Genomic DNA, 27099 nt, shown 5'->3' on the forward strand with positions numbered 1-27099 from the left:
AAATTGAGCTATTCAGTAGGCAAGCAAACTTTAAAAATAGCAAGTCGGGGGAGGCAAATTTCCCCTCACCTCCTCCCTTCTCCCTCTCACTCCTGCCTCGCCAATCTGCCCTGCTGCCCCTGCCTGTCTTTGCAACAGCAGTGGAGCAGCCCTGTTTTCAAAGCCATGCTAACATCTTGGGAAATGCCAGGGCAAAATCAAAGATTCTTTGGTTGGGCGTGTAATAGAAAACTTAAAGTTGTTCCTGTTAAATAAAAACAGCCATGTTAATTTTGGTGCCATTGAAAACACAGGAAAATGCTGTTGCCAAATGGAAGGGGGGGAAAAAAGAGCTTACCAAATGGGAAGCAGTTGTATTTTCAAGACTTGAGAAGGGTACATTGCGAAAACTCGAGAGCAAAACCGAAAGTGGGAAAAGAAATGTAAAAGAATGGTTGTTTTCTCTGTTTAATTCTTTTCCTCCGTCAAGGTGAAGGAATGCATCACCAATTCCCTCGAGGAGACAGGGAACTCAAGTGTCTGGGGTTCACTGCCTTGCTCTGTAAATAATGAAACATTTTTCTTGCTGGGGCGCTAAAGCTCCCCATCCCACCCTTCTGCAAATGCTCTCAATAACACTCCCATGGTTCACAGACTCGCTGAGCTACACGGCAACCAGAAAAAATATTCTGTACTCAAAATCCTGTTTTGAGCTGAATTTGACAAACGGCTGGAGGAGCATCACCGTAGTGGCAGAAATAATTTATTTTCTGGTTCCACCTGAAAGTTAGCGACTATTCCCAGCAGTGTATCCAAGTACTTCTGAGTTTTTAAATGCACTGGATGCCAAACTACACTTGCAATGATGGGTATAATTGCAAGCAACTCGCAGGAGACCATCCTTGGCTGGTTTTAACATCTTTAAGCAAAAACCAGAAAAGGAGAGAAGGAAAGGAAAGCTCAAGACCAAAGACTTTTGAAATCCTTGTTTTAGGAACGTGGGATTCTGCAACATTGCTTTGCTGGGTGTTTTGTTTTAACTCATTTGAGAGAGAGAGAAAGAGAGAGCAGGAGCTCGAACAGGGGGGAGGGCAGAGGGAGAGGGAGAAAAGCAGACTCTCCGATGAGCCAGAGAGAGCCCCACCCAGGGCTCACTCACAGGACCCTGAGATCATGACCTGAGCGGAAATGAAGAGTCGGAGGCTTTGATGGACTGAGTCACCCAGGCGCCCCTGCTGTTGTTGTTGCTGCGATTCCAAAAAAATGTGTCATGAGAGAACTTTACTTTAACTGTAATTTGGAAGACAACTGGAATGGTGATTCCTGTCTTACCATCTCTTGCTTAAACTGGTGTCCAAACACTGGAGAAATCACAAATTACCTTCATCCCTGTAGCTATTCCTACATGCATTCTTTCCCTCACTTTATAAATAATTAGTAAATAATCTGAATGTCATCTACACGCCTGGTACTATGTAGCAGGCTGGGTTACAACTCAATGTCAGGTGAGTTTTTTATTTATTTTTTAAAATTTATTTTATATACATATTTATACATTTATATTTATATTTATATTTATATTATATTATTTTATTATTTATTATTTATTTTTTTATTCCAAAGGCATGGCTTGCACAAACTGACATCTTGGCAGTGTCCCGGATTCTCCATGAGAACCATGAGCATGCAATAACCTGGGCCCTGAAACAAAATCCAAGTTAGATTTCCCCAGTTCTGAAGTTACTGTGAAATTCTCCAAATTTGAATAAATAGACAATACCTAAAAATTCACCACCACTGGGCAGCCAACACTGTGGCTCACTCCAACCTCCTTCCTTTCTGTCTACCATGGAAACCCAGGGAAGGACCAAGGGAAGTGTCGGGGATGACATCAGGGTGGGCACTGGACACCCAAGATTCCCACGGGGAGTCCAGGTTGGGCTTACCAGGTAAGACCTCATTAGATCCTCCAGGGCATTGAGCTAAGAGGGCTAACAGTTTCTCGAAGGGCTTGAATTCGAATTCGAGGAGAATCAAAGAACTTAGAAAAGCAGTTAAATAAATGAATTTCCAGGAACACATGCAGACCAGTCTGAAGTAAGGAATGACTAACCGTGTGTTAGTAAGTAGCAAAAGAGAGCTGTAACACTCTTTAAATGGAAAACGAATCAGTGGTCCAGCACGGTTATGAAATACAAGATCTGGGAATTGGTGAATGAAATCATGGCACCAGGGAGACGTGGTTCAGGCTAGGGGCTCCATTGTCAGAGACCCGGCTTGAGTTTCAGCTATGTCACTTGGGAGGTTGAGCAAGATACGACTACTCTTTTCAGCTTTCTCATCTACAAAATACCAGTAATGTTCGCCTCCACCCTATGGCCGCTGTAGGGTTTACAAGGGACAACCCATGGAGTGTCCCAGCCCAGGGCTGGGCCTAAAATGAAGTGCTCCATAAATGAAGCCTCTAGTCATCCAGGACATACATTTTGTAGCTTCCTGCTTTGGACTTCCTGCTTTGGACTTTTCCATTTCTGGACAATAAAGAGGATTACAAAGTGATCCGGAAGAAACAAGTGACATGATTAAAGAAAAGGCCAACAGAAACCAAAAACGAGCTCAAAACTATTGGGACTATCTAGCCTAGAAAAGGAAAAGCTGGAAGGTTTAGCAACAGAGCAAATAAGCAAGAAAGCACCCCATTCTTCAGCATGAGGTGACCAGCTCTTTGTTGCTGGAGTGGGGCCATGGGAGAAGGTATGTTGTTGCAGCAAGAGGAGCAAGGGTTAGCCATAAAAAAGGACTTCCTTATAATTTTCTTTTTATGAAGAGGCATTTCCCTTGGCCTTAGAGTCTGAAAAGCACAAGTCTATTTTCCATCAGATCAGGCATCCATTCGAAAGCACAGGAAAAACGACCTTCCATTGCTGCTTCAGTTCCTTACAAGATCACCACATCCTTAAAAGGGTTCAGGGGTCTTGTCAGGTAGGGGAAGTGACACAAATAACCAGCAGTTCCCCTCATGGCACTACCTGAGCCTCTGAGCCCTTCTGCGATAGTTTTCTTTGTTCCTCCTAAGTGATGACTGTCCTGCCAAACCGGGGTCACTGTATTTTGTGTGTGTATCTCTGGTAATTCCGTACCAGGGAGGTCAGCAGACTAATGCTTTTCTCTGTGTGTGTGTGTGTGTGTGTGTGTGGTTGCACACACACATTGCCAAGGCCTATAGCTTCTATAAATTTTGTATCCACTAAAATGGTTACCCTTTAGAGATTAAAAAAAATTATTTGCTATGCTGATAAAGAACATTTTCTGAATTTGTTCTTTAGTGTCATGCCTTATTAAAGCTGAGATAAATCATGTCCCCTGCTTACCTCCCATTGATGTCACCGAAAAATAAATTTGATTATTGTAGCCAACATGAAACCATAATGGGGTAGCAGCCTAGGCTCTGCTTACTGTTTAAAATTGAGTTTTGGGTGATATGCTCTAGAATTATGTGGGGGGTGGCACATGGACATTCATCTGAACTTAAAAAAAAAAAAAAAAAAAAAAAAACGTTTTCAGTAACTCTGCCACAATCCAACCCATTCCTTGAGAAGACTGCAAATTTGGTCACGTTTGGTTGTTTCCATATCCCACTACTTCCATCTCCCTTTCTGGCATTTCATTCCACTTTTTCTGTTTTCAGATCATGCCTGGCCTTATGCCCAAATCTGAAGATTAAAACCATTAAAAATCTCTGTCTTCTCAACATCCTCCTATTTAAAAAAAGACACGGCATTAGCTCTCCCCCTTCACTTTTTTACTCTACAGAGGTTAAAGAATACTTTCCCTTTTCTTCTTTCAAACTTTCTGATTTGAAACCTGCACAGCGGCATTATTTTGTAAGACTGGTTGCTGACCTTTTGGCCTGGGTTCAGCCCAGCCGCTTGCCTCCCCACCTCCAAGTCTGTGGAGTAAACACGCGGCTGCGGGTCCCTCCACCAGCTACAACCGCTCACTCAACACCACAGTGCAACCCAAATAAATAAAACCAACAGCCCAAACCATATCAGTAATATTTAGTTCTTTCTCTTAACCAGAAAAATAAATGGCATTTCTTAATGCTATTTAAAAATGTCAAAAACGTACATTCATTTGGAAAAAAGAGGCTTTCTCTAAATTTCTGAAGTTACTGAGAACAGGAAGAACACAACTTCACAATTGCTGAAATTAAGAAATCTGAAGAACAACATCATTACCAAACCCCGAGAAGAGGATCATCCATTGTGACTTTGGCAAGACTGAAATCTAAGTGAGCAAGAGTCTCACAACAAAGGCCTTCGGTTTGGGTGAAGACTGACTACTCATTTCCATCCCCGCTTTTCAGCATGGTGGTTCCTCCACGCTGTGGTGAGCCTACAAAAGGGCTGATATTCGACGGCTTCTGAAATTTCTCCAAACAGAGAAGTCCTGGGGCTCCCCTGCAGTTACATCACTAGTGGGGGATAAGCAAGAGGCACGCACCTCCCTTACTCCCATGACCTGGCAGGTATATTAACAGAAGTTTTGTGCATTTACGGACTCAAGATGCACAAAGCCCTCCATGCAGTATTGTTGCCAACAGTAAAACACTGGGCGAAAAAACACAAAGACCCATATTTTGGAAAAATAAACAGAGAACATCCTCAGAACAGAACACCATGCCACTAAATCAAAAAGAAAGGGGGTGGGGGAGAGAGAAAGAGAAAGAGAATTCACTAAGACTTAGTAAAAAGAAGCCCAGGCTGTAATGTTACGTGATGAAAGACACAGAGTAAACAGCGTGTGTGCTCTGCCTCCTTTTGTGTAAGAAAAGGAGGAGGAGTAAAATCTATATAGTTTTATGAGATATTTATTATTGCATTTGCATGAGGAGACATAGGAAGTTATATAAAAAGCTAATAAAAGTACCTAAGGAATGAAGAATAAGGTAGATGGGAACAGAGGTAAGGAACAAAAATAGGAAAACAATTTCACTAAAGAAACTTATAATTCAAAGGCCCTTTAAGGTTGATTGCTCTGCCCAAGTGTCTCAAGTCAATCCCATTCTGGCCTACAGGAGCATCTCAACCAACACAGGTGCTTACTATTTACAACACGCTATGTGTGCTTCTGGGAGAGGGCCCTTGGGAAGGCAGCCTGAGCAGGGCTGGCGTTCAAATCAGAGTGGAGCAGGACGTCACCCTTCCCCCCCCACCCCCCACCCCCCCCGCCAAGGCTCCTGCCCCTCCATCCTGGCCTTCTTCCTGATGCGGAGCCTGTCTGGCTCCATTCGGAAGCGGCAGGTGTGGTGACACAGGGTTTCTCTGGAAGCTTCCATCACCCAGTCCTTTTAAGCACAGGTCAGACAATGCCTCTGAAACCACCAAGAACAAATCAGACACAGCTGCCTCAGGAGGGGACAGGGCTCCATCTCTAACCCATACATGACAGGGTAGGAGGTCAAGGTCACAGATGCAGAGTTCTGGGGGGGCTTGGACAGTCCAGGTGGTATCCCAAGTCCCCAGATGACTAGGAACTCTTTTACATGTAGAAAAGGAACTAAGAAAGGCATCTGCTGCCTTCTTTAATTTTTTTTTAATGGAGGAGGTGGGGGGGGGGTGGAAAAGTTTGTATGTAAACTACTAAAGTTCAAGCTACATCCTTAAAGGAAGAGCCAACAGGAATGCGCTACTCTAAAATGCTCCTTCACTGAATTGAGAAATTCCATTTGTACAGTCTGAGTAATCTGGACTCAGTGACTTTTCGTAACAAACCATTCATGTTTTCATGCTACCATAGTAACCTGTCATACCTATTTTTATTTTCTGCCTGGAGCTATTATTTCAGAGAATCTTGGACATTCTGGGTTGGTAGGGACCTCAGAGTTTGTGATCCACGCTAATAAACAGCCAATCTCGGGTGGTTCTGGACTCACAAAACTACCACATTTCTCCAAGCTTGCTGAACAAGAGACCAGTATCTGCCAAGAGCCTACGATGTAGCTGGTATGTTTCACATGATCATATCTAATGCAAACATGAGTCTCGGTGGTGAGCGGTCCTAGAGATTTTCACAAATGAGTAACTGGGCTGAGTTTTCACAAGTCCATGGCACAGCTGCACAACACCCAGTCTTTCTTACTCTGAAACCTGTGTCTCTTCCTATCATCTTACATGGCATCCCGACAGGAGGAAGGACTGATAGAGGCTCTGAAAAGCGGCCACCGCACGATGGTTCAAAAGGCTAACCAAGGAGGAAAAAACCAAAGGAAAGGATAGGAAGTGCACTCCACTGGCTGGGGCTTGCCCTTGCTTCGCTCACAACCCATGCATGCTGGGGTCTACATGTTTCTACTCCTCAGCTCCAGCAAACAATCCGTCATTAGAATCCACTTGCCCTATGCCTCTAAGGCCAAGAGTCAGAGGCCTCGACCCTGATCCTGGCTGTCAGCACCTGCTGAGATTCATCACCCCACAAGATAAACTAGAGGGCTGAACAGAAAGCAGAGCTTGCCCTGCCTGGGCGATGGAAAATCACGGCAGGGCCTAGGTGGAGAGCCTCTCTAGGCAGGAGGGATTCCACAGGGAGAGCCAAGGCTGGGCTGGGCTGGGCTTGAAGGAAACTGGGCCATGGCCGGGCTGAGAGCTTGTCTGGGAGGTTCAGATGAGGGAGAACATACATGAAGACTGTCTAAGCTGTGAAGAGTCGCACAGGTCGCATCACCACTAATGAACTGGGAGGAAAAGGATCCTGAGAAGCTCAAAGCCACTATTCTCTTTCCTTTTTTTTTTTTTTTTTTGAGAGAGAGAGACAGAGAGAGAGGGAACAAAAGCAGGAGTGGGAGAGGGAGAAGCAGGCCTCCTGCTAAGCGGGGAGCCTGAGGTAGGGCTTGAACCCAGGGCTCTGCGGTCATGACTGAAGCCAAAGGCAGATGCTTAACGACTGAGCCACCCAGGCACCCCATGACTCCTTTTTCCAATCCTAGGTCTAATGCTGCTTTTGTTTGTACAGGTGAAAAAGAAGGAGCCCTTGTACATTTGTCAGGACCCTGGATTTTAATGACAGAAACTCAACTCAACCAGCTTGGACCAAACAAAGCCCTGTTTCGTGAAGGTTCACAGACCCATGGGAAGAGCAGGGGACGTGAATGCCATGCCTCACCCATATTTCTGCTTCTCTTCCATTCTCAGAGACCCAGTCCAGTCTCCCACACCATACACTCCTCAGCCTCTTCTACCCCTCATTTCCAACTGGGACTTGTGCCAATCTTAAGTAACAGGGTCCTGGTACACAGGTGCCCCTGTGGCAGTGTGTGGGAAGTGTGCATGGCAAGCGTCCCCAGGAGGGAGACGGTGTGATGCACTACCAGGGCCTGGGAAGATTCCAGAGGTCTGAGGAGGACAGGCTGACAAGCACTGGTCTCCTCTTGGATCCTGGGTCAGATCTCCGTTGAGACTCCCTCCCCTGCTTCCTCCCGCCACCTCTGTGAACACAGGCGCGCGTGGCAATGTCGGTTAAGTCACTAGATCTGGGCCTATTTCTTTCAGACCTTGAAGGAAGTCTTACAAGAGTGATAAGATATACATTTGGACACGAGAACAAGCACCTTCTCTGTCATCTCTTCTTTTAGAAATACAGAATAGACTTCCTTCAGCAACTTGGGGCCTTAGACATGGATGCCAAGGAAGAGGCACTGCCTGTAAATCTCTTATCTGTATCCTCGAATAACTTGAAAGTAAAGAGCCATCATCTCTATTCTCGAAGAACTTGAACTATCCTGGCACTGGCTGAACCCAAAGGTCTCCTTGCGTCCATTCACTCTTCTCACCCCAACTTTCCAGCACCACCATATACGGCTCAGAAAGCAGAGGGGACACTCAAGCTTGAAAAAGATAAATTTCAAACTGAGGTGACCCTGGACCACATAGGTAAGGTCAAAATCATTCCCAAACCTGTTTCCCCAGACAGCACTGAGGCTGAGGAGGTGTCCCCGCCCCCTACCCCAGGGAAACTGGTTACCAGAAGGGGAAAGGGGCTGGGCGGGAGGGTCCTGGAGGCTGGCAGGCTTTCTGGGCCCGGTTTTCTACGGTGGCCTGGGGCCTGAGCTCTGGGGCAATGTGCCCTGCTGAGCTCTGGGGCCCATAATTTCCTGATTGCTTGCAGCTCTGCAAGAAGATATCAAAGCCAGGAAGAAATGGTTTGAAGGCAAACAGAGGGGTGAGAGAGCAGGGAAGATTGATTGGGGGATGGAGAGAGTCTGGAGGGGATGGAGGGGAAGGGGGGTAGTGGGAAGGGCCTGAGGGCAGGGAGGGTTAGGCCCAGGGAGAAGAGAAATCAGAATTAAATGAAAACAGCACTTGTAGCTGGGCCCCCTCCGTAAAGTCCTGCCATGCATGCGTTAACCCTCCAACGATGAAAACAAAATCCAGGGACCTGGTGCCTGCCTGCTGGGGCACATAAAGCTTAGGGGATATAATATCTTCCAGATGGGTGTGCCCAGGAGCACACAAAGGTGCTTGACAGGTCGTTTAAAACTGACTGTCAAGGTCAAAACAACACCACCTGCAGGTAAAACTAAAATGTCTTCATCCATGCCCTCCTTTGGGCTCTCTGTTGTTGTTTGTTTTAAACCAAGGCACAGTCTGAGCGGCAGACAAGCCTGACAACTGTTCAAACATATGTACGTGCAACTTATTAGCTTGCAAATGGAGGTATCTGGAGGCTAAAAACAGGGGTGGGGGTGGGGGGACCAAGTTAGCTGCCATTTCCGAGGGGGCAAGGGGAGGGGGTGTTGGCTGTGAATGTCTGGGCTGGAGGATGAAGGCCTTCATCCACGGAGCGCGCTCCTGATGCGGTATTTGGAAATGCTGTTTTGCACGGATGGGGCACTGAGCAGAGGCGGTTATTATGAAAGGAAGGGGCCCTTGCCCTTGAGATCTGTTTATTTTGCAATTAACCAGGAGGAAGAGAGGCCCCTTCTGAACCTTCTGCTTGCGGGCCTAAAATTTAAACGCCCACTGCCTGGGCGGAGTATGCTGCCCAAGGAGTACAAGAAAATCCCAGGCTTATGATCTAACTAGCCCTTACATCAAAAAGAAAATATACGTGGATGTAAATTGCCAAATGAAATTGAATCACCTCCACCCCTGTTCAACATAAAAACTCAGACCTAATTAAATCAAAGAATGTTAAAGCTCTAAGACACTCACAGGCAATTCCAAATCAGCCCCTTACTTTTTCAAAGGAGAAAACTGGGCCAGGGAGGAAGACTTGCCTGGGGTCCTGGCCTGTCACTGGGCCCAGCCCTTCAGGAACACATCTTCCTTCAGAGTAACAGACAAGCAAAGAGCATCACCACGGAGCTTCCACACCATCCTCTTTTCTCAATCTGACAGTCTCACCTGAGAGAAGATGGCAGGGTACAGAGCCTGAGAGTCCCCAGGAAGATAGTTAACCTGTTCAGAGGTGCGCCCTCCACAAAGTCACCACCAAACACACTGCCCTCTAACACCTTAGCAAAAGCACGGGCATGGAAGTGTTAACATTGCAGATGCCAAGATCCTGCTGCTCACCCACTGAATCAGAGTCTCCATAGTGGGACAAGGGTTCAAGGGATCCTGGGTTCTAGCACATCCATTGGGGTATAAAAAGAGGTAGAAATTCTTAAACTTTTTTCCCCCTCTGGGTGCCCTGGTGGCACAGTTGATTACGTGTCCAACTCTTGGTTTCAGCTCAGGTTGGATCTTGGGCTCGTGGGATCGAGCCCTGTGTTAGGCTCTGGGCTCAGTGAGGCATCTGCTTGAGATTCTCTCTCTCCCTCTACCCCTTCCGTTCGTGCTCTCTCTCTCTCTCTCTCTCAAAATTGAAATTGAAATTAAATCACCTCCACCCCTGTTCAACATAACATTCAACACGTTCTTTAAAAATACTTTTTCTCATCCTTCTAAATTTCTATTTTTGTGTGTATTTTGTAGTGTGCCCAGGAAATTAACACTGTACTAAATGTATACAACTTATGAACACATAGAACTATCTGGAAGGGGTGACTATTCAAAAAAAGATGTATAATCAGAAAAGCATGGGGCCTCCTGCACTGTGGGCCCATCTTCCTCACTGTGATAAATGTAGGCCCTTGCCAGGCCTGACACATGGCGGCCCTTCAAGTAACACTGATACCATGAAAGGTCGGCTGTACAGCAGACTCCAGGCTATTTTGGAATAGAATCATTTCTCAAAGTTTGTTTTAGGGGTTGGTTTCTTCAAGACCATTATGGTCCCATGGAAGCCACACTACCAAGGGGGGGATCCCTGGGCATGGCATACAGAGGAATAGTGCACCTTCTTCTGGCCCTGCCCTCAAAAGGCACACATACACCAGGATATTAAATCAGGATAATAGGGATATTAAAGGCTTTCTTAGAAGTTCTCCAGCAAAGACTCCATTTTAACTGTTTAATCCATTCATTTCCTGAATTAATTAAGCCACAGTTCCTTTTCCCGCATTATTAACATTCCATAAAACTAGTCTTCCTTGGAACCTGCTGCAGAAAACCCTTATTCAGACTAAAGGTTTCCTATTTCCTTTCAGCCACAGAATTATCAGCACTCATCACACCTGCCCACTGAAACGCGTCTACCGAATGAATTCCTGGCTTTGCCTATCCAGCCCTTTCCAACTGCCGGTTTTCCATAGCACGTTCAGAAATGGCACATGTGTGGGAAAAGCCAGAAACTGCAGCTGGCTCACTCTCAGAGTAGGTCCTCAGGGTCTCTTCTCTGAGGAGACCAACTCAAAAATAAGGATCTGCCAACCACAGTCCCCACAACTCATCAAGCTGGCTTCTGGGGAGCAAAGGCCGGGAGTGGGTCCCCAGGATCACAAGAGCACCACCCTCTCCTCCTCACCACCCCAAGTCCTGGCCGGGGAGCCCTAGTATCATTCACACTCTCCTGAAAGGGAATTCTAAGATTTCCATTTTATGCTGAGAAGGGGAGGTGGTTATTTTCAGCAAGCTAACTGGGAAAGCGAAGGGCAGATTTGGCATTCTGTCTTCCCGGAACAATGTCTAGACTTTCTGAGGAGTCACCTCTATAAATAGCATGGTTAGTTAACCAAGAAATAGAACATGTTCTCCTCTGAGCTCCACTCAGGTTAAATCAGGGTGAACTTTTGCATTATACCTGCAAATCCCACAAAGTAATCAATTTCTTAAAAAGTAATCCATTTTTTTAAGGCACGCTTCCTCACATCTACGGCCTTTTAAGGTGAACATTACTTTTTAACAAAATGTAGCTGCTACCCTCTTCCAGTTACATTTCAGAGGTGGGGTCAAGTGACAAGGCAATTTCTCACCCACTTGATGCCCACAGGCCTCTGTGGCTCAGATGTCAGGGGGTTCCAGGTACATATGGGCTGTGATACAACAGAGGCAATGTTTCCACCGAGCAGAGCTATTCATACACTGTACCTTGCTTGAGGACTGTTTCCAGAGTTGGCGTTTTCCCCCAAAGGAGTCTAGCCTTCAAAGAAATACGTACACAGCTCGGTGCCCACGTATATATATAACACGGTCCAGAAGCTGGTAGCATTTTCTCCCTCTGCGTAGTGGCCTGAAGAGTGAGAACGCACAAGATTGGGAATATTCCAATTCAGGCAACTTTGCGCATTGAATTCCATTGTTCTTTCTCACCCACAGAGTGGATGTTCTACTCAGTAATAATGCTTCTGTGGAGAAGTAAGTGGGAGGGGGGAAAATAAAAGGCTTTTCTTTGCAATGGAAAAAGGGAAAGGTAGTGCGTGCCGACTGGCCATCTCGGGCTCAAGGGCTGGAAGAGATTAGGGGCCTATGGAGAGAAGAAGATTACAAATGTAGGCAGAGGGATGATTGCTTCAGGAAGGCCTTTCAAAGGCCTGACAACTTCTCTTGAAGGATGGCCCCAGCAGTGTTCTGTGAAGGTAGGACTGTCAGTCTATGTGTGTGGAGAACAGTTCAAAGAAAACAAAACACTTAAGCATAATCTTTCAGAGCGTGAGGAATCATGGCGTAATGACGATAAAATGCTACTTCTGGGTCTGACAAGCAGCACAGCTGTTAGATGGCAAGAAGAAGATTCTGGCTAAGCCAAAAGCTGTGAGTTCACTCTGCTGTTGTTCCAACAGAATAGAGAGGGAGACGGAGCCTGGCCCCAGCATATTCATGTGATCCAAGAATTTGCCTGGTACCCAGATTCTGTGGCTGCCTCATGCTGAGCCCGTGGTGAATGCTGATCTTCATGTAGACTCCATGACACTATGATTTCCATGGACAGACCCTGAAGTAAACACATAAACCTCAGAGAGGGTTACAGAAAACATTCGCTTAAGTCTGAACTCCAGATACCAACAGCCATCCCAGGATGAGGCCCTTCTACATCTTTCTCTGTGTTGCTGGCTCTACATGACATAGGGACATCATAGACCCTCCTGCCCCTGCACCACAAAGAATGGATCATACGTCCACCTTCGCCCTACCTGCCTCGCTCAGTATAAACTGGTATTGTCAAAACTAAAGCCAGGGACTCTCAGGGTCCCAGAAGAAGGTGACCTTAGGAATACCAGTTTCTGGTAAAGAAAGAAAAACACAAGGACCTTCTCTATAAGATAAAGACACACGAGAACCTTCTCTGTAAGATAGGAGGGAAATAAAAGTCAGATAATTTTCCCAAGAAGAAAAATAGAGACCAAAACCAAAATGGAGACATGAACCCAAACAAAGTGACAAAGGGGATGCTTGTGAGTTCAGCCTCCCGGTATGGCCCTCACTACTCGCCCACGTGTTCATCACTACAGCAGTGGCAGGGGTGCCAGTAAACAAAGAACAAGAATCTTGCAGGAAAAAGAAAAGGGTGGTATGAGCTGCTTTCTATCATTCACACCCACCTACTTGAAAAACACAAGAGAATTACTCTCGAAAACAGCAGAACGAAATGCCCCTTCAAAATATTTCTGAAAACAATCCATTCGGAAAGAAATTTAAGAATTTGGGAGTTTGAGAGACAAAGAGCAATCACAAAGAAACAAAACCCACACGTAGACAACTCCCCACCCCCACCCCAAATCCTTAGCACGTCAGAGAGAGGAGAGCTGGCAACTCTTGGGAAGAGAAAGGTACACTTGTTCATGGCTCAAATCAGATTCCCAAAGGAGAGAATCACTATGGTTGCATCCTGCATTGAAACCATGAAGTCACAGGCCCCCGAAAGTAAAGGACTGTTTAAAAATATGGCATTTTCAGTCTGTTGGGGGGTGGGGAGACAAAAACTTCACGTAGAAGCCAACAAAGAACAAGCACAGAAAAATTCCCAAAGCTGTGAAACCTTACTACTTAAGATAATGACAGAAATTTATGACTGCTTCCTTTCCCGGCAGAAAGGAGCACAATTAGAAGGCTGCAAACAACAGGCCTTTTGTACCAGCATGTTATGTTTTGCTTATTCTATTACACATTGGCTGGGAGATAAGAATAAACAGGACAACACCCTGTCTAACCCCAGGAGGAGGGGGCGGAGGGAAAGCTGGTGACGGTCATTCTTGGGCGTGTATGTGCACACCGTTCATTTCCAAATTGAGGTACTTGAGAAAATTGTGCCTACAACAGTCAGGAACTAGTCTAAGCACCCAGAAGCCTTTTATTGCACAATCACATCTTTTAGAACAAGCCACGTATAATAGGGAGCTTCACAGTCTTTCGTTGCTGCGAAGCCCAATGAAGGTACTTAAGTAATTGATGATTATTTCTCTCTGCTCCCTATCAATCCTATTTGTGCTCAGTCTTTGAGAAACTTAAAAATTAGAATGAGCAATCATAGAAACACTGCCTCCCTCCCCATGACCCGCCATGTCAGAAAAGCTGGGAAGGAATCCTTCAGCTGCTAGCGGGGAAGGAAAACATGGAGCCCTGGGCCTGCTTTCTCCCTGCTCCCCAAATGGAGAGCTGCTGGTCCTTGCACCAGGAGCTCTGAGGCTCCTGCAGTGGCGAATTCTGCTCAAGGACAGCAGTTGCTAAGCCAAGGCAGGTTCTCACCAGCCAATCACAAGATGGTATGGCACTGCTGGTCCTCTAACTGAGAAAAGACTTGGCCTCTCTTGCGACCCTCTCCCCATAACACCTGATGGCCTGGAACCACCAATCCTCGCTCAACCGCTGCCATGTCTCACTCTCCTTGTACTGGTGCACAGGTGGTTCGGTGACTTAAGACCTGAGGGACTGTGGGACCTCCTGGCACCCAAAATTGGGAGTGTAAGGAAGGAACTAAGAAAAGTCACTCTAAAAGCTCGTTGCCCTCCAGCCACGCTGCCCTTCTTTCTGCTCCTCCGGCCCATCTCAGGGGTTCCCACTTAGAGGCCTTTGGACCTGAACTCCCTCAGCCTGGGTTTTCTTTTCCCCCAGATTGTTAATGAGGCTGGCTCCTTTCTGTTCTTCAAGTCTCACGGTACCTGCCACTCTTTAAAGAAGCCTTTGCCCGCCACCACCCCAGACCCTAACAACCACTCTGTCACTGACTTGGTTTTTATTGTTCAAAGCATACATCTTAGTTCCTGATTTTAAAGTACACAATTCTCTCCCCTGACTAGTACTAAGTTCCGTGATGACAGAGATCGCATCAATCTTGTTCTCCCCTGCAGACTCGGCATCTTAAATCCTACCTGGCACACACAATATGGGCTTAATAGAAATTTACTGGACGGATGAATAGATGAATAAATAAACAAACAATGAACAGACGAACAAGACAATCTGGTATGAAACCAGTGGAAAAACGAGTCAAAGCAGAACTGTCACCTAATGTCTGCCACGCTGCCACTTTTTTTTTCCCCCACAATTTTTCAATTGTGAAAATTGTGAAGCTACTGATGAATGGTAGAGTTGGGAAGTAGAGTCACAGAAAACACAGCTTTTTTTTTTAGTCAATGCTCTAGACATAAAACCGCTCTGAAATGATTTGCAGGAGATTCTTGAAATTCAAACAGAGGAAGGGAAAAAAAACCAATGTATTTGGATGTCAGCAAGGTAGTTCTGCCAACCTAATTATGCCCCGTGACATGTAATTGTGAGCTGCTGAAAGACAAATGGTGAAGCAAAGCATTTATTATAAACACGAAAGAGGTAAGACTGAGGTGTTAATTTTTAAGCAACTGTCATAAATCTGGTTCCAGGATATTATTCCATTAACATTATTATTATTATAACAAAGAACGTAAGCATGATGATGAGCTCCTTTCATGTATTTCTCAATACCTGGGAAATGAGGCTCACTCATCCATCCCTAGCTGAGACACCTGAGAAACTACAAGAACACAATGAAAATGGAAGAATGCTGATTATATCAACATGAAGAGAGTGTGTCTATATGTTCTGGAGATTCACATAAAATGCATTCATATCTTTGGCTAGACACCATATTACTCAATTGAAAAAAGGTACACTCCACAGCTCCTTATATGGCAGACTCGGCCTCCATGGAAGGTACAAACAAAACGAAACAAAAACAAAGAGCCTACATGCACTAAATGAGAAAATTACAGACTAGAACTAGTTCGGTAGTGTCTTAAAGGCAAACTAGGGATTTTTTTCAGAATCAGAACAGAATGAAAGTATCTCTACCCTGGAACAGTGACTAAAAAAAGGAAGGGTGAGGTTGATAAGTCGATCCTCTTATACAAAAAGGTGACCAAAAAACAATATGCAGTCTTGAAAGATAGTCTAGTTACTATTATGTTGGAAAAGCATTCCAAGTTCTAAAACGCTGTCTTTTTGTCATTTACCTGCTGATAAACTGATTGGTCATTATCATACATTCAAATTATACAAGTGTGTTTCTCGCCACTCTATTGAAATATCAGAATCGGGCTCCAAAGAGAGAGGAGAGTTTTATGCTTAGCCATACAAACTCTGATGTGTAATATTTAAAACACAGTGAGATCTCTATGGATGTCATCCAAAAATTTAAAAAATTCTTCAAAATGGTCACTAACAATTTACCCACTTTAGTTCATGTGGGAATGTTTAATGCCATTCACCGAAAATGAATACTACACTGGTATAAAATGCTATTCATTATGATTAAGACCTAATCACTAAAGAAGTCCAGAGGTATGGAATTTATGATCTTGCATACATGTTTACAAAATGTGTACTCGGCAAAAAACCATTTAATCTACCAAGAAATCCTTTGATCTCTAGTGCATTACAATGAACAAAAACAATGACAAGTTTCAGTACGGAGGTCTTTTGGGATGGCTCCTACTAGACTTGGGATTTTTCTGTTCCTGTTTAGGGGACAGAGCTGACCTATAAGACTGTCATTTTTTGTTCCAGCTTTGCTTTTACAGAGCCCTAAGCAAAACCCTGACCATAAATAAGGCAGCAGGGCCCCGGGAGCCAGCTGAGTCATAAACCCCACTCAATCGCATGTGGCTCAAGGTGTTGGGATCCCTAGAGAGTCAAGCCAAGCAAGTGGAATCAATTTAGGCCCCAGTTAGGAAAAACAGAGTGCTTCTCCCCTCCCCCGACAGTCCCCCCTCTGCAGTGAAGATACCACAATCCCCCTCCGCAGCTCAAATATGGGGAACAGTAACTAAGCCCAGGAAAACATCTAGACCAGGGCAGACTACTCCACAGTCTAAAATGGAAGAAAAAAATGGGAGGAAAATGATATTTGACAACCAACCACAAATTTTTAAATGTACGGTTCTTCTGTTTTTAAGCATAAAAGCAGTCTTGTTGCTGCTGAGTTATTATCACCATATTTTCTGACATTGGTGCCCAGTACCATTTGGCCTTAGGGTTCTTAGGCTTCTTACTTTCAAAATACAGAGTTAAGCATGTTTAAGTCACTTTAAATATCCCAAAAAGCAGCAAACCCACTGCCTACCTGCTTGGGCACGCAAAGCTGCAAAGAGAGGCTTTGCAGAATGGCCCGCAGGTCAACAAATTCTGGTTTTGGCAGACTGCTCTTGGGAAGGAGCTACAGAAAATGAGGTCCTCTGTATGAAAAATACTCTGCCTCTGGTTCCCTCAGGTCAGAACTTAGAACTCTTAGTAAACATGCCCTGAAAAACTGCGACTCTCATCAAGTGTTAAAAACTCCCAAATAAACACAGCCCCTCAAAACTGGGTACAAATGAGAAACATTTAATGAACAACCCTTTCTTCGCCAATAATTCTGCTTAAATTAAGTCCAGCAGACTCTTCAAAGGGACCAAAGAAGCCCCCTTGTTAAGACAGATTCTATTTATAGACATCCCAAACAATACTGATGCACATTACCAAATATATATAATTATCTTAGTTTCTACATTCCCATTATCTTCATAAATACAGGATAAAAATCAGCCTAAATGACTTTCTCAGACCTCCTCAAGGATTAAGAATAGCCAGCCAGCTTTAAAAAGTATACATATGTAGTAAAGATCAAAAGCAAATGTTCTGGTCAGTTCTTTTCTATGCATGGGTTTTACGAAGAATGTATGCAGTTTTCAGGGAAAACACCACAAATGACAGCTGTTCAAACGCATGGAAATTAATTGGCAGCAGGAATTTCCTTGACTAATAGGGAAAAACTTAAAGTCACATGCTTTGATGAGCCTATTTTTCCTATCCTTAGTAAAGCATATTCGCTGTTAATGATTAAGATTTTCAAACAGAAATATAACTGAGTAAAATCCTGAGTACGTAACAAGTAAAATGCTGAGGGGAAATGCAGGTATCTATTACTGAATGAAAAACAGCATTAATGAATGAGTTTTAGATGAAAATAATATAAAGGGGAAGGTTCAACTTGCATGTCTTAATCTTCCATGAGAGCAAAACTGAGATAACAGTAAGACTAATGCATTTATTATATTAAATAATAGTAGCAAGACAAGTGACTCCTCTCACCTCCCCACCCTCCCCCCCCAGTAAGCCATCTGCTTTGAGCTGTTTTTCCAGCAGTGGTGATGGATTTACACTGATCCATCCACAGTCTCTCTGACACAGGGGCTCTCAAGTCATTGCCCTTGTGACCAATGGCGAGAATGGATGAGACAGCTGGTCAGGATTAGGTGAGCAGCCTGTGGCCCTGGAACTAAGTTGTGTGCTCTGCCCAGCTATGACCTTGGGCTCGTTAGCATTATGCTCTCACCACCTAAGCTAACCAGCCACTCATCAGCCACGATCCAACATACTTCACTCTGCGGGCACAATGTGTTTTTAATCCGGGCAACAACACGAGCTTTTTATTTTCAAGGCAGTTGATTGAGCCCATGACACGTAAGGGCTCCCTCCCATGTGGTGGAGTCCACACACAAACCACCTCTCAAGGCAGCAAAGAGATGTCCAAGCATGGCCACCCTAGTCAAATGGCAGCTCTGACAGAGCTCAGGGAAAGCAGAAAATCATCAAAGAAATTCCGAAGCGTGTAATCCTAGTGCCACCATGGCACAACATACCTGGCCATCCCCAGACTCGGGAAGTTGGCAGGAACAATGAGGATGTCCAGCCTGGAGAACGGGTGTGTTCCCAGGACAGAGTGCGCTGCCGAGAGGCAGGGAGGGATCAGATGCAGGAGGGTCTCTTGACAGGCATCTTGGAGGCACAGTGGGGCAAAGACCCGATGAGGAATAATTTCCTGGGTGGTAGCAGAAAGATTCTGGAAGCGGCAGGGGTACTCCACATGACCACAAATGCCAACATACCTGGGAACGACATGAAATGAAGAGATGCGCTTTATGGTAAATCAGGTTTATTCTTGTTGCCATTGAGGTGAGCAACTCTCGCAGATGTGCACAACTTCTAAGAGACAGTGGCTCAGATGGGCTCACAATCCAGGCAGTTCAATTGTATTCTTGCCTTGTCTGTTTCTGTGCAGCAGTGAAAACCTATTGGTCGAAATACTTTTTGACATGCTGAAATTCTGAGTAGCTTCAATCTAAGCTAAGTGAAAGCAGATTTTACGACTTATTTTAGAATAACAGGGGAAAACCCTTCAATACTCAAAACAACGAAAACAACCCCCTCTTGAAAATAAAACGTAAAATTTCTGCCCTCAGAAATGTGCTTTTCAAATATCACGTGGAAAAAAAAATCTCCAAATCAGAAACAATTCGTAACTCAGAACGTTAAGGATGGTTCAAAGCCAAATTTGGGATCCCATTCTGGAATATCCTAGAAAAAAATATGTGGACTCAGGAAGAATAATGAACCAAATGATAGGATAGGTTTCAACTTTTCAAAAGAACACAACCCATTTTACTAAAAAGTATCTAGGCGCTCTTACTAAAGGCCATCAGAAGTTGTGTTCTTAGGGAATAATACGGAGGCATTCTTGAAATGACACTTTTCCCAGTGCTCTTTCGGTACAAATGGAATAGAATCAACCTTTTAAGAAACAGATCAGAGCCCAGCCGGTACCATCCAAGCCGCCAGTTATTCTGTCAAAGGTGGAGCTGAACAAGAATTCCTAGAACCTGACTCATAGGCCTCCAGAGAACTTATCTACCCGCAGAAACCCACATCAAAGGGAACTCTCTTTTTTGGCCTGTTAACACATCCTTTATTCAAACACAATGGAAAACCCCTCTAATTTTAATTCACAAATTATAATTCTAACTACCAGTGCTTGTTGGAGTCACAGCACAGTGAATAACGAGAAACCTTAAAATGTTGGCATGTCCCAAGAGGGGCGCACCACAACAATAACTCCTCTCCAGATTTCTGAAGTGCCTTTCACTCATCCAAGGCCAGCACTGCCCAAGGAGATCCACATAACTATGGAGATTAGCCGTGCCCTCCCCCAGCCTGGTGTGTAGAACAATGGCTTCCAGCACAGAGACATTTCACGCCTGGTGAGTGTAAGAAAAATGGTAACAAACTGACCATTCAATGGTAATGACTGACATCGAATGCTAGCCAATACCCCTGGACTGATACCCTTGCTTTATGGAGAAAGTTGAGGCAAGGTGTCCGCTGGTAAACATTTAACTGAAAGTGTTGCAAATGTCTACCCCATGACAAGTACTCAAAGGTCTCATGAAGCCATTTATTGAGTTAACCACCTAATATATTTACATAGCTGTATAATGGGCGATAATAATTTAAGCTCACACTCTACTAAAAAACTTCCATAGCACATGAAATAATGGAGAGGCTGCAGGTGTGGAGGCATCTTCAGAACAAAGCTGAGGCTTAAGTTTAAATTCTATCAAAGCACAATTTCGCAAAGAGGCATTCCACGGGCCTATCTAGAAATGCATCACGGGGCCACTATTTCTTGCAGCCAAGAGAAGTCAGAGAATAGTTGGAGGTATAACAAAAAGTCAGTTTGAGGGGCACTGGGTGGCTCAGTCTGTTGAGCACCTGGCTCTTGATTTCAGCTTGGGTCATGATATCAGGGTCGCACTGGGCATGGGGCCTGTTGGGATTCTCTCTCTCCTTCTCCCTCTGCCCCTCTCCCCTCCCCAGCTCAAGGGCTCACACTCTCTCCCAAAAAAAAGCCAATTTGTTGAAGAGAAAAGGTGAGTTAAATTCTCTCTGGACACAGATGGCTCTAGCTAGGGGAATGAAGGTTATTCCAGCTAGGTGTATTAGTACCGTTTTTCATGATCAAAGCCTGGGAGAAAATGCGGGGCTTTAACACAATCAAGCTATGGATAAGTGAGACCATTAAGGCTCCCAATAAAATGGAAGTGGCACACGGGTGGCTCAGTCAATTAAGCATCAGACTCTTGATTTCGGCTCTGTTCATGATCTCAGGGTCCTGAGATGGATCCCAGCATCAGGCTCTGCACTCAGCAGGGAGTCTGCTTGACATCTCTTTCTTGCCCTCCGCCCCTCCCCCACCCCCGCCAGCTCACGTGCATGTGATCTCTCTCTCTCTCTTTCTCTCTCTCTCAAATAAATAAGTAAATAAATAGATAAAATCTTTTAAAAAATGGAAGTGCCATCAGGAAAGATGACACAAAGGTTTTGACGTCAGGATCAGGAGAGCTGGGCTTAGTGCTGTTCTCAGATGGGCTAACTGTGATATGAGGCAAGCCCCCTACTACTTGCAGTCTCTTTCTTGTCTAACGTGGCCTCACAAAAATGGCTGCAGGGGCAGGGGAGGAATTGATTAGAGGGAACTTAGTAGGTGCTGGAATGTTCTCTGTCAGTTTAGGGTGTAAACAATGGTCAAAGACTCATCAAGCCAAATGCTTAAGATCTGTGCATTTTAGTATATTATATTATACTTTAATTAAAAACAAACCAAAAAATGGTTTCTAAGGCTTCTTCTGGCGCTGCGACTCTATGGCAACTCTCCACATGAGGCCGTCGCCTCTCTTCATGCCAACAGCCTTGTTCCTGAAGTGGTGAGGGAATACTGTACATTTATAATGTCATGAATAGTCCCCCATGAAGCCAGAATTAACTCAAAGATGCTTCCTTTCCCACTAACCTTCAGCTGTTCATTTCTGTGTCTGTGCCCACTCCAACCTACTCGCAGTATCATCAGCAAATCAGACCTTTGTAAATCACTATTCCCTATGCCTACACTCGTAATCAGAGTAAATATTGTAATAGTTAAGATTAATAATAATGCTTGATTGTTATTTATAAATAATCTGCACTGGTGATGAGAATAATAAACAATAACTCCTCCCACAAATGCTACTGAATATTTATTACATGTCATGAATTGTTCTGAACACTTCATGTGCATTATCCCAATTAATCCACACAACATTCCTAAGGAATAGGAACTATTCTTTTCATCACATTGTGAGTCATCATAAGCTCCTCCCTCCCAACCTTCCTTTCCCAAGTACTGCATTAATCTTCTTGAGTAAATTTAGGTCCTGGATTTTTCTAGAAGCTAGCTCAGCTGCTCTGTGGTTCTCTGGTTTCCTGTTCTTCCTTGTCAGTGTTGCCCATTAATACTGCCAAGAGTGGGAAGAACTGGTGAAATAAATATTAGGCTGGTAAATGATGGGAACCAGATCATTGGTTCCCTCTCCCATGATTGCTGGGCTGAAATTTTTTATAAGAGGTCTTATAAAAAGAAGGAAGAAGGGTTGACTACGTTTTACTCAGAATCACAAGACTGGAAATTGCCTAAAGAGGTTCTCTCCTTCAGTCCTCCTCTTGTTTCAAGAACGAGATGTATTGAAAGTAGCTGACACAGACATTTCCCTGTCATAGGCTCAAAAGGAATCACTGGAAGTTTCCCCTGGGAATGCATGTCCATTTTTCACAGTTCTACCTGACACTTCAGTAATTACTTCCTGCATTCTTGCTCTACTCAAGGCACCCCAAGGTATGCTGCGGACACACATATGAATAAATTTCCAACCCTACCTTTGAGGAGTTTATATTTTGGTTGGAAGAAAAAATTTAAAATTCTGATGAGTACAGTGACACAGTAAGATGGTTAGACAATTTCTTAACATATTTTAGCAAGCAGAGTAGATGCTTGGATACCGTAAAAATCACAAGTGTTCAAAATGCCACCACCAGCCCCCAATGAGTCGTTGACAATGATGTCAACATATACAATGATGTGGTCGTGTCTGAAAGTTGGATGGGTTTTCTTAGGGCATTCTAGGATATTATAAAGCAAAATGCAGTATGTGCTATAAAAACCAGAAGGCTGAACTACACCAGGGAGCCAGGGCTGGAGAAATCACACCAAGTCAGGAAGATTTGGAAAGGCTTCTCTCATAGCAAAGGGTGTACTGGAAATTGGCAGTTTTTCCCTCATGATTTAAAATCATTCCTTCTTTCCTAGCCTTTCAAAGGTACAGAAATAGAGACTGCAAGGTCCACAGGCCACTTTCCATAGACTTCACAACGCTCAAGAAGACTGCTTCTCCCACCAAGCTATTCCCTTCTTTAGGATGAGCAACCTCAGTGCCTTTTCTCCTTCGTGGTACGTATTTTCCATGCTTTTAATCATTTTTGCTGAGTTCCTCTGGACTTTATCCAAGTTTCCTGTCGTGCTTAAACTGTATGGGCCCAAAGTAAGACAATGCTTTACCAAAGGTCTCCAGAGGTTAAACATAATACAAAGATTCCTCTGTGGCTAGAGATGGTTATGCTGCAGCCGAAGAAAATTAATAAACTTTCAACGGTTTACCTAAGTGCCTTCTAATTAACATATTTACCAAAACGCTCCCCCAGAGTGGGCCGGAGCACGTGTGGAATTGGAGCTGGAAGAGGGAATGTTCTTCCTATAATTTAGCCCACATGAGCAGTGCTCAAAAGTTCAGTGACCAGTACTTTGGCCAAATTTCTGGGACCCAGATGAACACTTTAGGCAAATGAAAGCCTGTGGTATATAAGGCCCCTATAAAAGTTACATTTGCGTGAATTGAACTGGTGGTCTCAGGAGGGTTTGAAGTGGAAGAGGGGGTTGGGGAAGGCAAGGGGGCCAGATGTGAACATAACCAAAAACACGACTGCAGTTGGCACTTCAGAGTACCTTTGTTGGCAAACTGAACACGGAGCCAGAGATTTAATGGATAAAAGCACAAAGCTACCCTCTGATGACTAAAGACAGCGCACACGAAGTGCGCAGCCAGGGGAGGATTAAGCAAATGCAAGCTATTATTTTATCAGCAGTACATTTCTGATGGACAAGCACGGTGATAAATGAAGGGAAAACTTAGTCATAGCATGTCAGACATGGAAGAGTGTGTGGGAAGGACTCCATGCCCTAGGCCTCGCGTTCCCACATGAGAGCGTGCCTCCCTGGACTGGCACCTTTGACCTGGCTTGAGTTGCTCTGATAGGGTTGGCCACACGGGGCTTCCTCTTTTCTAATCTGCTTGCCCACAGATAGGGGACGTTTTGGACACGAGGCAGGCTGTGTGGGCCTGGGTTGTGGAGGTAACTAGATGGGTGAGTCTGTCTAGCTTGGGAACAGAGTATCAGAAAGCCCACTGAGGCCGTACCACTGAGTTGTCCCGAATTCACCTTCTGTCAGTTATGAAACTTCCTGTGCTCTTCTTTTGCCTGTGTCACAGCTGGTTGTCAATTCAAAAGGACATGAAAAGAGTCAAACTGGACCCCTTCTCCTAAACCCCAACCAGAATTTCAGATGCCGTCTCTTCCCAGAATGCCAACGTGAAGGGGCCATGGTCTCCTCCTTCAGAATTATGGATGCAAACAACAGGAAAAGCCACCTCAGTGGCCTCTGGGCAGCAAAGGGAACACATAAGAAATGCTTGCTGCCCACTCCCCAACCTCGTATCCCTGGGAATATGGCTAGAAAGACAAAAGAACACATTTCTTCCTTTGCCTTCCCCTGAGGCGCACAGACTTCAACTGCACATGTCCTCTGATGGTTAAGCAGCCCCGAAGCTGCTTCTTTACTATGAAGAATTGGAGAACCCCAAGCCAAGTCTTTATTCCACAGAGCAGGAAAGTATGGCTTTGCCCCAAGAAACCTACCCAAGCAGCACAGACGGCACCTTCACACTCAAAGGCAGAACTCTCAACTTCCATCCTCCGTACCAGTGTAACACATCACAATCAGTAACAGTGACTCAGTATGGGAATGACTCTCCAGATATGAAGTTGGACTGGACTCTAGGCGAGGCATGGACATTATACACAGTTTTTAAAAGTCCCCAGATAGGGGCCCCTGAGTGATGCAATCAGCTAAGCATCTGAGTCTGGGTTTTGGCTCAAGCCACGATCTTGGGGTCCTGGGATCAAGAACCACATGGGACTCTACGTAGAGTCTACTTAAGATTCCCTCTCCTTCTCCCTCCCCTTCTACTGCTCCTGTTTGTGCTCTCTAAATTAAATAAATATATCTTAAAAAAAAAAAAAAAAAAGAATGTCCCCAGGTAAGATTCTGAATCACCTCTGTACGGAGTTAAGCCCAGATAGGAATCCAGGTGTTATAACTCAGTAGAGCTATGAACCCGGACACATTGTTGTCTAAAGCCTCAGTACCTTTATCTATAAAACAGAGACCATAAAGCCTATTTATCTTATAGACATACCCTCAGGACTAACCAAGATGACACTTAGATCAAGACTTTCCCTGACTTCAGGGCGCCTGGGCGGCTCAATGGGTTAAGCCTCTGCCTTCAGCTTGGGTGATGATCTCAGGGTCCTGGGATGGAGCCCCACATCATGCTCTCTGCTCAGCGGGGAGGCTGTATCCCCCCCCTGCCTCTCTGCCTACTTGTGATCTCTGTCAAATAAATAAAATCTTTAAAAAGAAAGAAAAAAGACTTTCCCTGACTTCAAACATCCAGTGATTTTGGTATCAATTCAGGATGGGCTAGAAGACATTGAATAATAAACATCCCCAGTGTTTCAGTGGCTTAACGAAAAAAAAGTTTATTTCTTGCTCATAACAAGTCCACTGAGGATCCAAGTAATTCTCCAGGGCACCTGTCCTCCCCACACAGAAATCTGGGCTACCTGAGATTGCAAAATGAGGCCTATTCTGAGCTCAGTGTCAGGGGAAGGGATCACTTAGGGTCTTACATGCAATTAAATATTTCCATGTGAAAGTGACATGTATCACTTCTGTCCACAACTCTCCTCTTCTCTCAAGTGTGCATAGATAAAATCCAAGGATTTTAATAAAACCCTAGGATACTTTATATGGCTCAGGGAAGATAGTCCAAAATAGCCAAGTTACTAAGCAGGAAGTGGAAACTACCTCCCTTCCTCCAAAAAGCAAAATGCAAGCAGTGAAGACATGCCTGTCCCAGGAGGGGGCTTAATAGCTTTCTGTCCTCATAGTACCAACCAGCCACTGCAGCCATTGCGGGAGGAGGGAAAGCAACATGGCAAAACACAACCGGCACAAAAGGAATTTGAGCTACAAAGCATGTCTTAGTTGGTCTTCCAGGATGAGCTAGCCATCTGTACCATTACCCTGGGCTTTCTCCTCCGGAAGGTATTGGACCTAGTGACTCTGTGTAAACAGGAAAAGTGATTAAACTGAGCTGGGTGTAAAAGTCCTAGAGATGAATATGAGGCAACGCCCCACACTTTGAACACTTTGTACTTCCTACAGACATTCCCCTCCTCTCTTATGGCTTTCGAAGTTAGAAATTGTTAAACGTGTGCGGAGGCTGCAAGTGAATACCCAGTAGCCTGTGTTGCTTTTTAAAAACTTGAAACAGATTTTGCTCTGATCAGTCCGAAAAAAGAAGAAATCGCTACCGAAGATAAGAGTTCTGAGCCAGTAGGTTACTCGTAGCCCCATGACCTTGCAACAGCTACCACGTGTCTGGTGCCCCAAAGCAGGCTGACTAGCCCCACTGGGCAGTGGGGGAAGTGGACATCCCTACAAATGAACGGCTAACAGCAGTCCCGGGAACCTAAACAGCAGGTGGCCCACAAAGTGATCCAACAGACAAGCACCCCCTTTTCATTAAGTTGTGTTTTTGACCAACTAAGCACTAAAGACCAAAGTTAAAAAATAAAGGAGGTAAAATGTTGAGTCTGAGGATTCTGTTGACTTACCCCAACACATAAAATTATGTCACTTGACTTCACAGAGGACTTCATATGTCCTCCTTTTCTCTTTCTTTCTGCATGAATAATATGCCCACGTTTCTGCCTCTCAACTCTCTTATCCTCCCAGTAGGGTTTTTCCTGCTTTGCTTAATCATATTTTGGTCTAGCTTCTCAGCAGGGATGACTCACGTTCCCAGTGCTTGGAATAAATGCATCATACTGGTCCTTTAAGTGTTTGTTTTTCAGCAAGCTCCCAAATACCAACCTGGAGTCAGTCTCAGAAGGTGAGAGGGATCTCTCTGCTGCCAGATCCTTGGACGAGCAGAGCTCTGGCTTCATTTCTGTCCAGGAGCCCACTGCGATAGTGAAGGTGGAGGCTGGCATTGGCATGGTGACGTAGTAATGCCAGCTTGTGCACCCTAGAAGCAGAAGGAGAGAAAGAACCATAATGAGGCCAAGAAAGGGTTCTGGACCTCACTCTATAGTTTTTCTCTTTAGGCACTTGAACTTGTGTGCTATGATGGTACAAGCTATTCTTGGGGGTGGGTCTTACTTACGGCAGGAGTATCACTACAGGTCTTAGGGAGAGCACAAAGGGCTGACTATTTCGGGGCAGCCAACGAGGTCTGTA

At 44.7% G+C, this 27099-nt stretch overlaps 1 protein-coding gene across 9 annotated transcripts in view; it reads right to left on the reverse strand.

The window, feature by feature from the left end:
* Positions 1-27099, reverse strand: part of AOPEP (aminopeptidase O (putative)) — a 333964-nt gene that overhangs the window by 239430 nt on the left and 67435 nt on the right. For all 9 annotated transcript variants that reach the window (XM_059141103.1, XM_059141101.1, XM_059141102.1 and 6 more), the window contains 2 exons: positions 26734-26887; positions 18455-18700 (listed from right to left, as the gene is read on the reverse strand). In XM_059141103.1, the coding sequence (XP_058997086.1) occupies positions 18455-18700; positions 26734-26887 (400 nt within the window). The remainder of the gene's footprint in view (positions 1-18454; positions 18701-26733; positions 26888-27099) is intronic.

This window comes from Mustela lutreola, chromosome 12 (assembly GCF_030435805.1).
Source record: "Mustela lutreola isolate mMusLut2 chromosome 12, mMusLut2.pri, whole genome shotgun sequence".
In the NCBI taxonomy this organism is placed as follows: Eukaryota; Metazoa; Chordata; class Mammalia; order Carnivora; family Mustelidae; genus Mustela; species Mustela lutreola.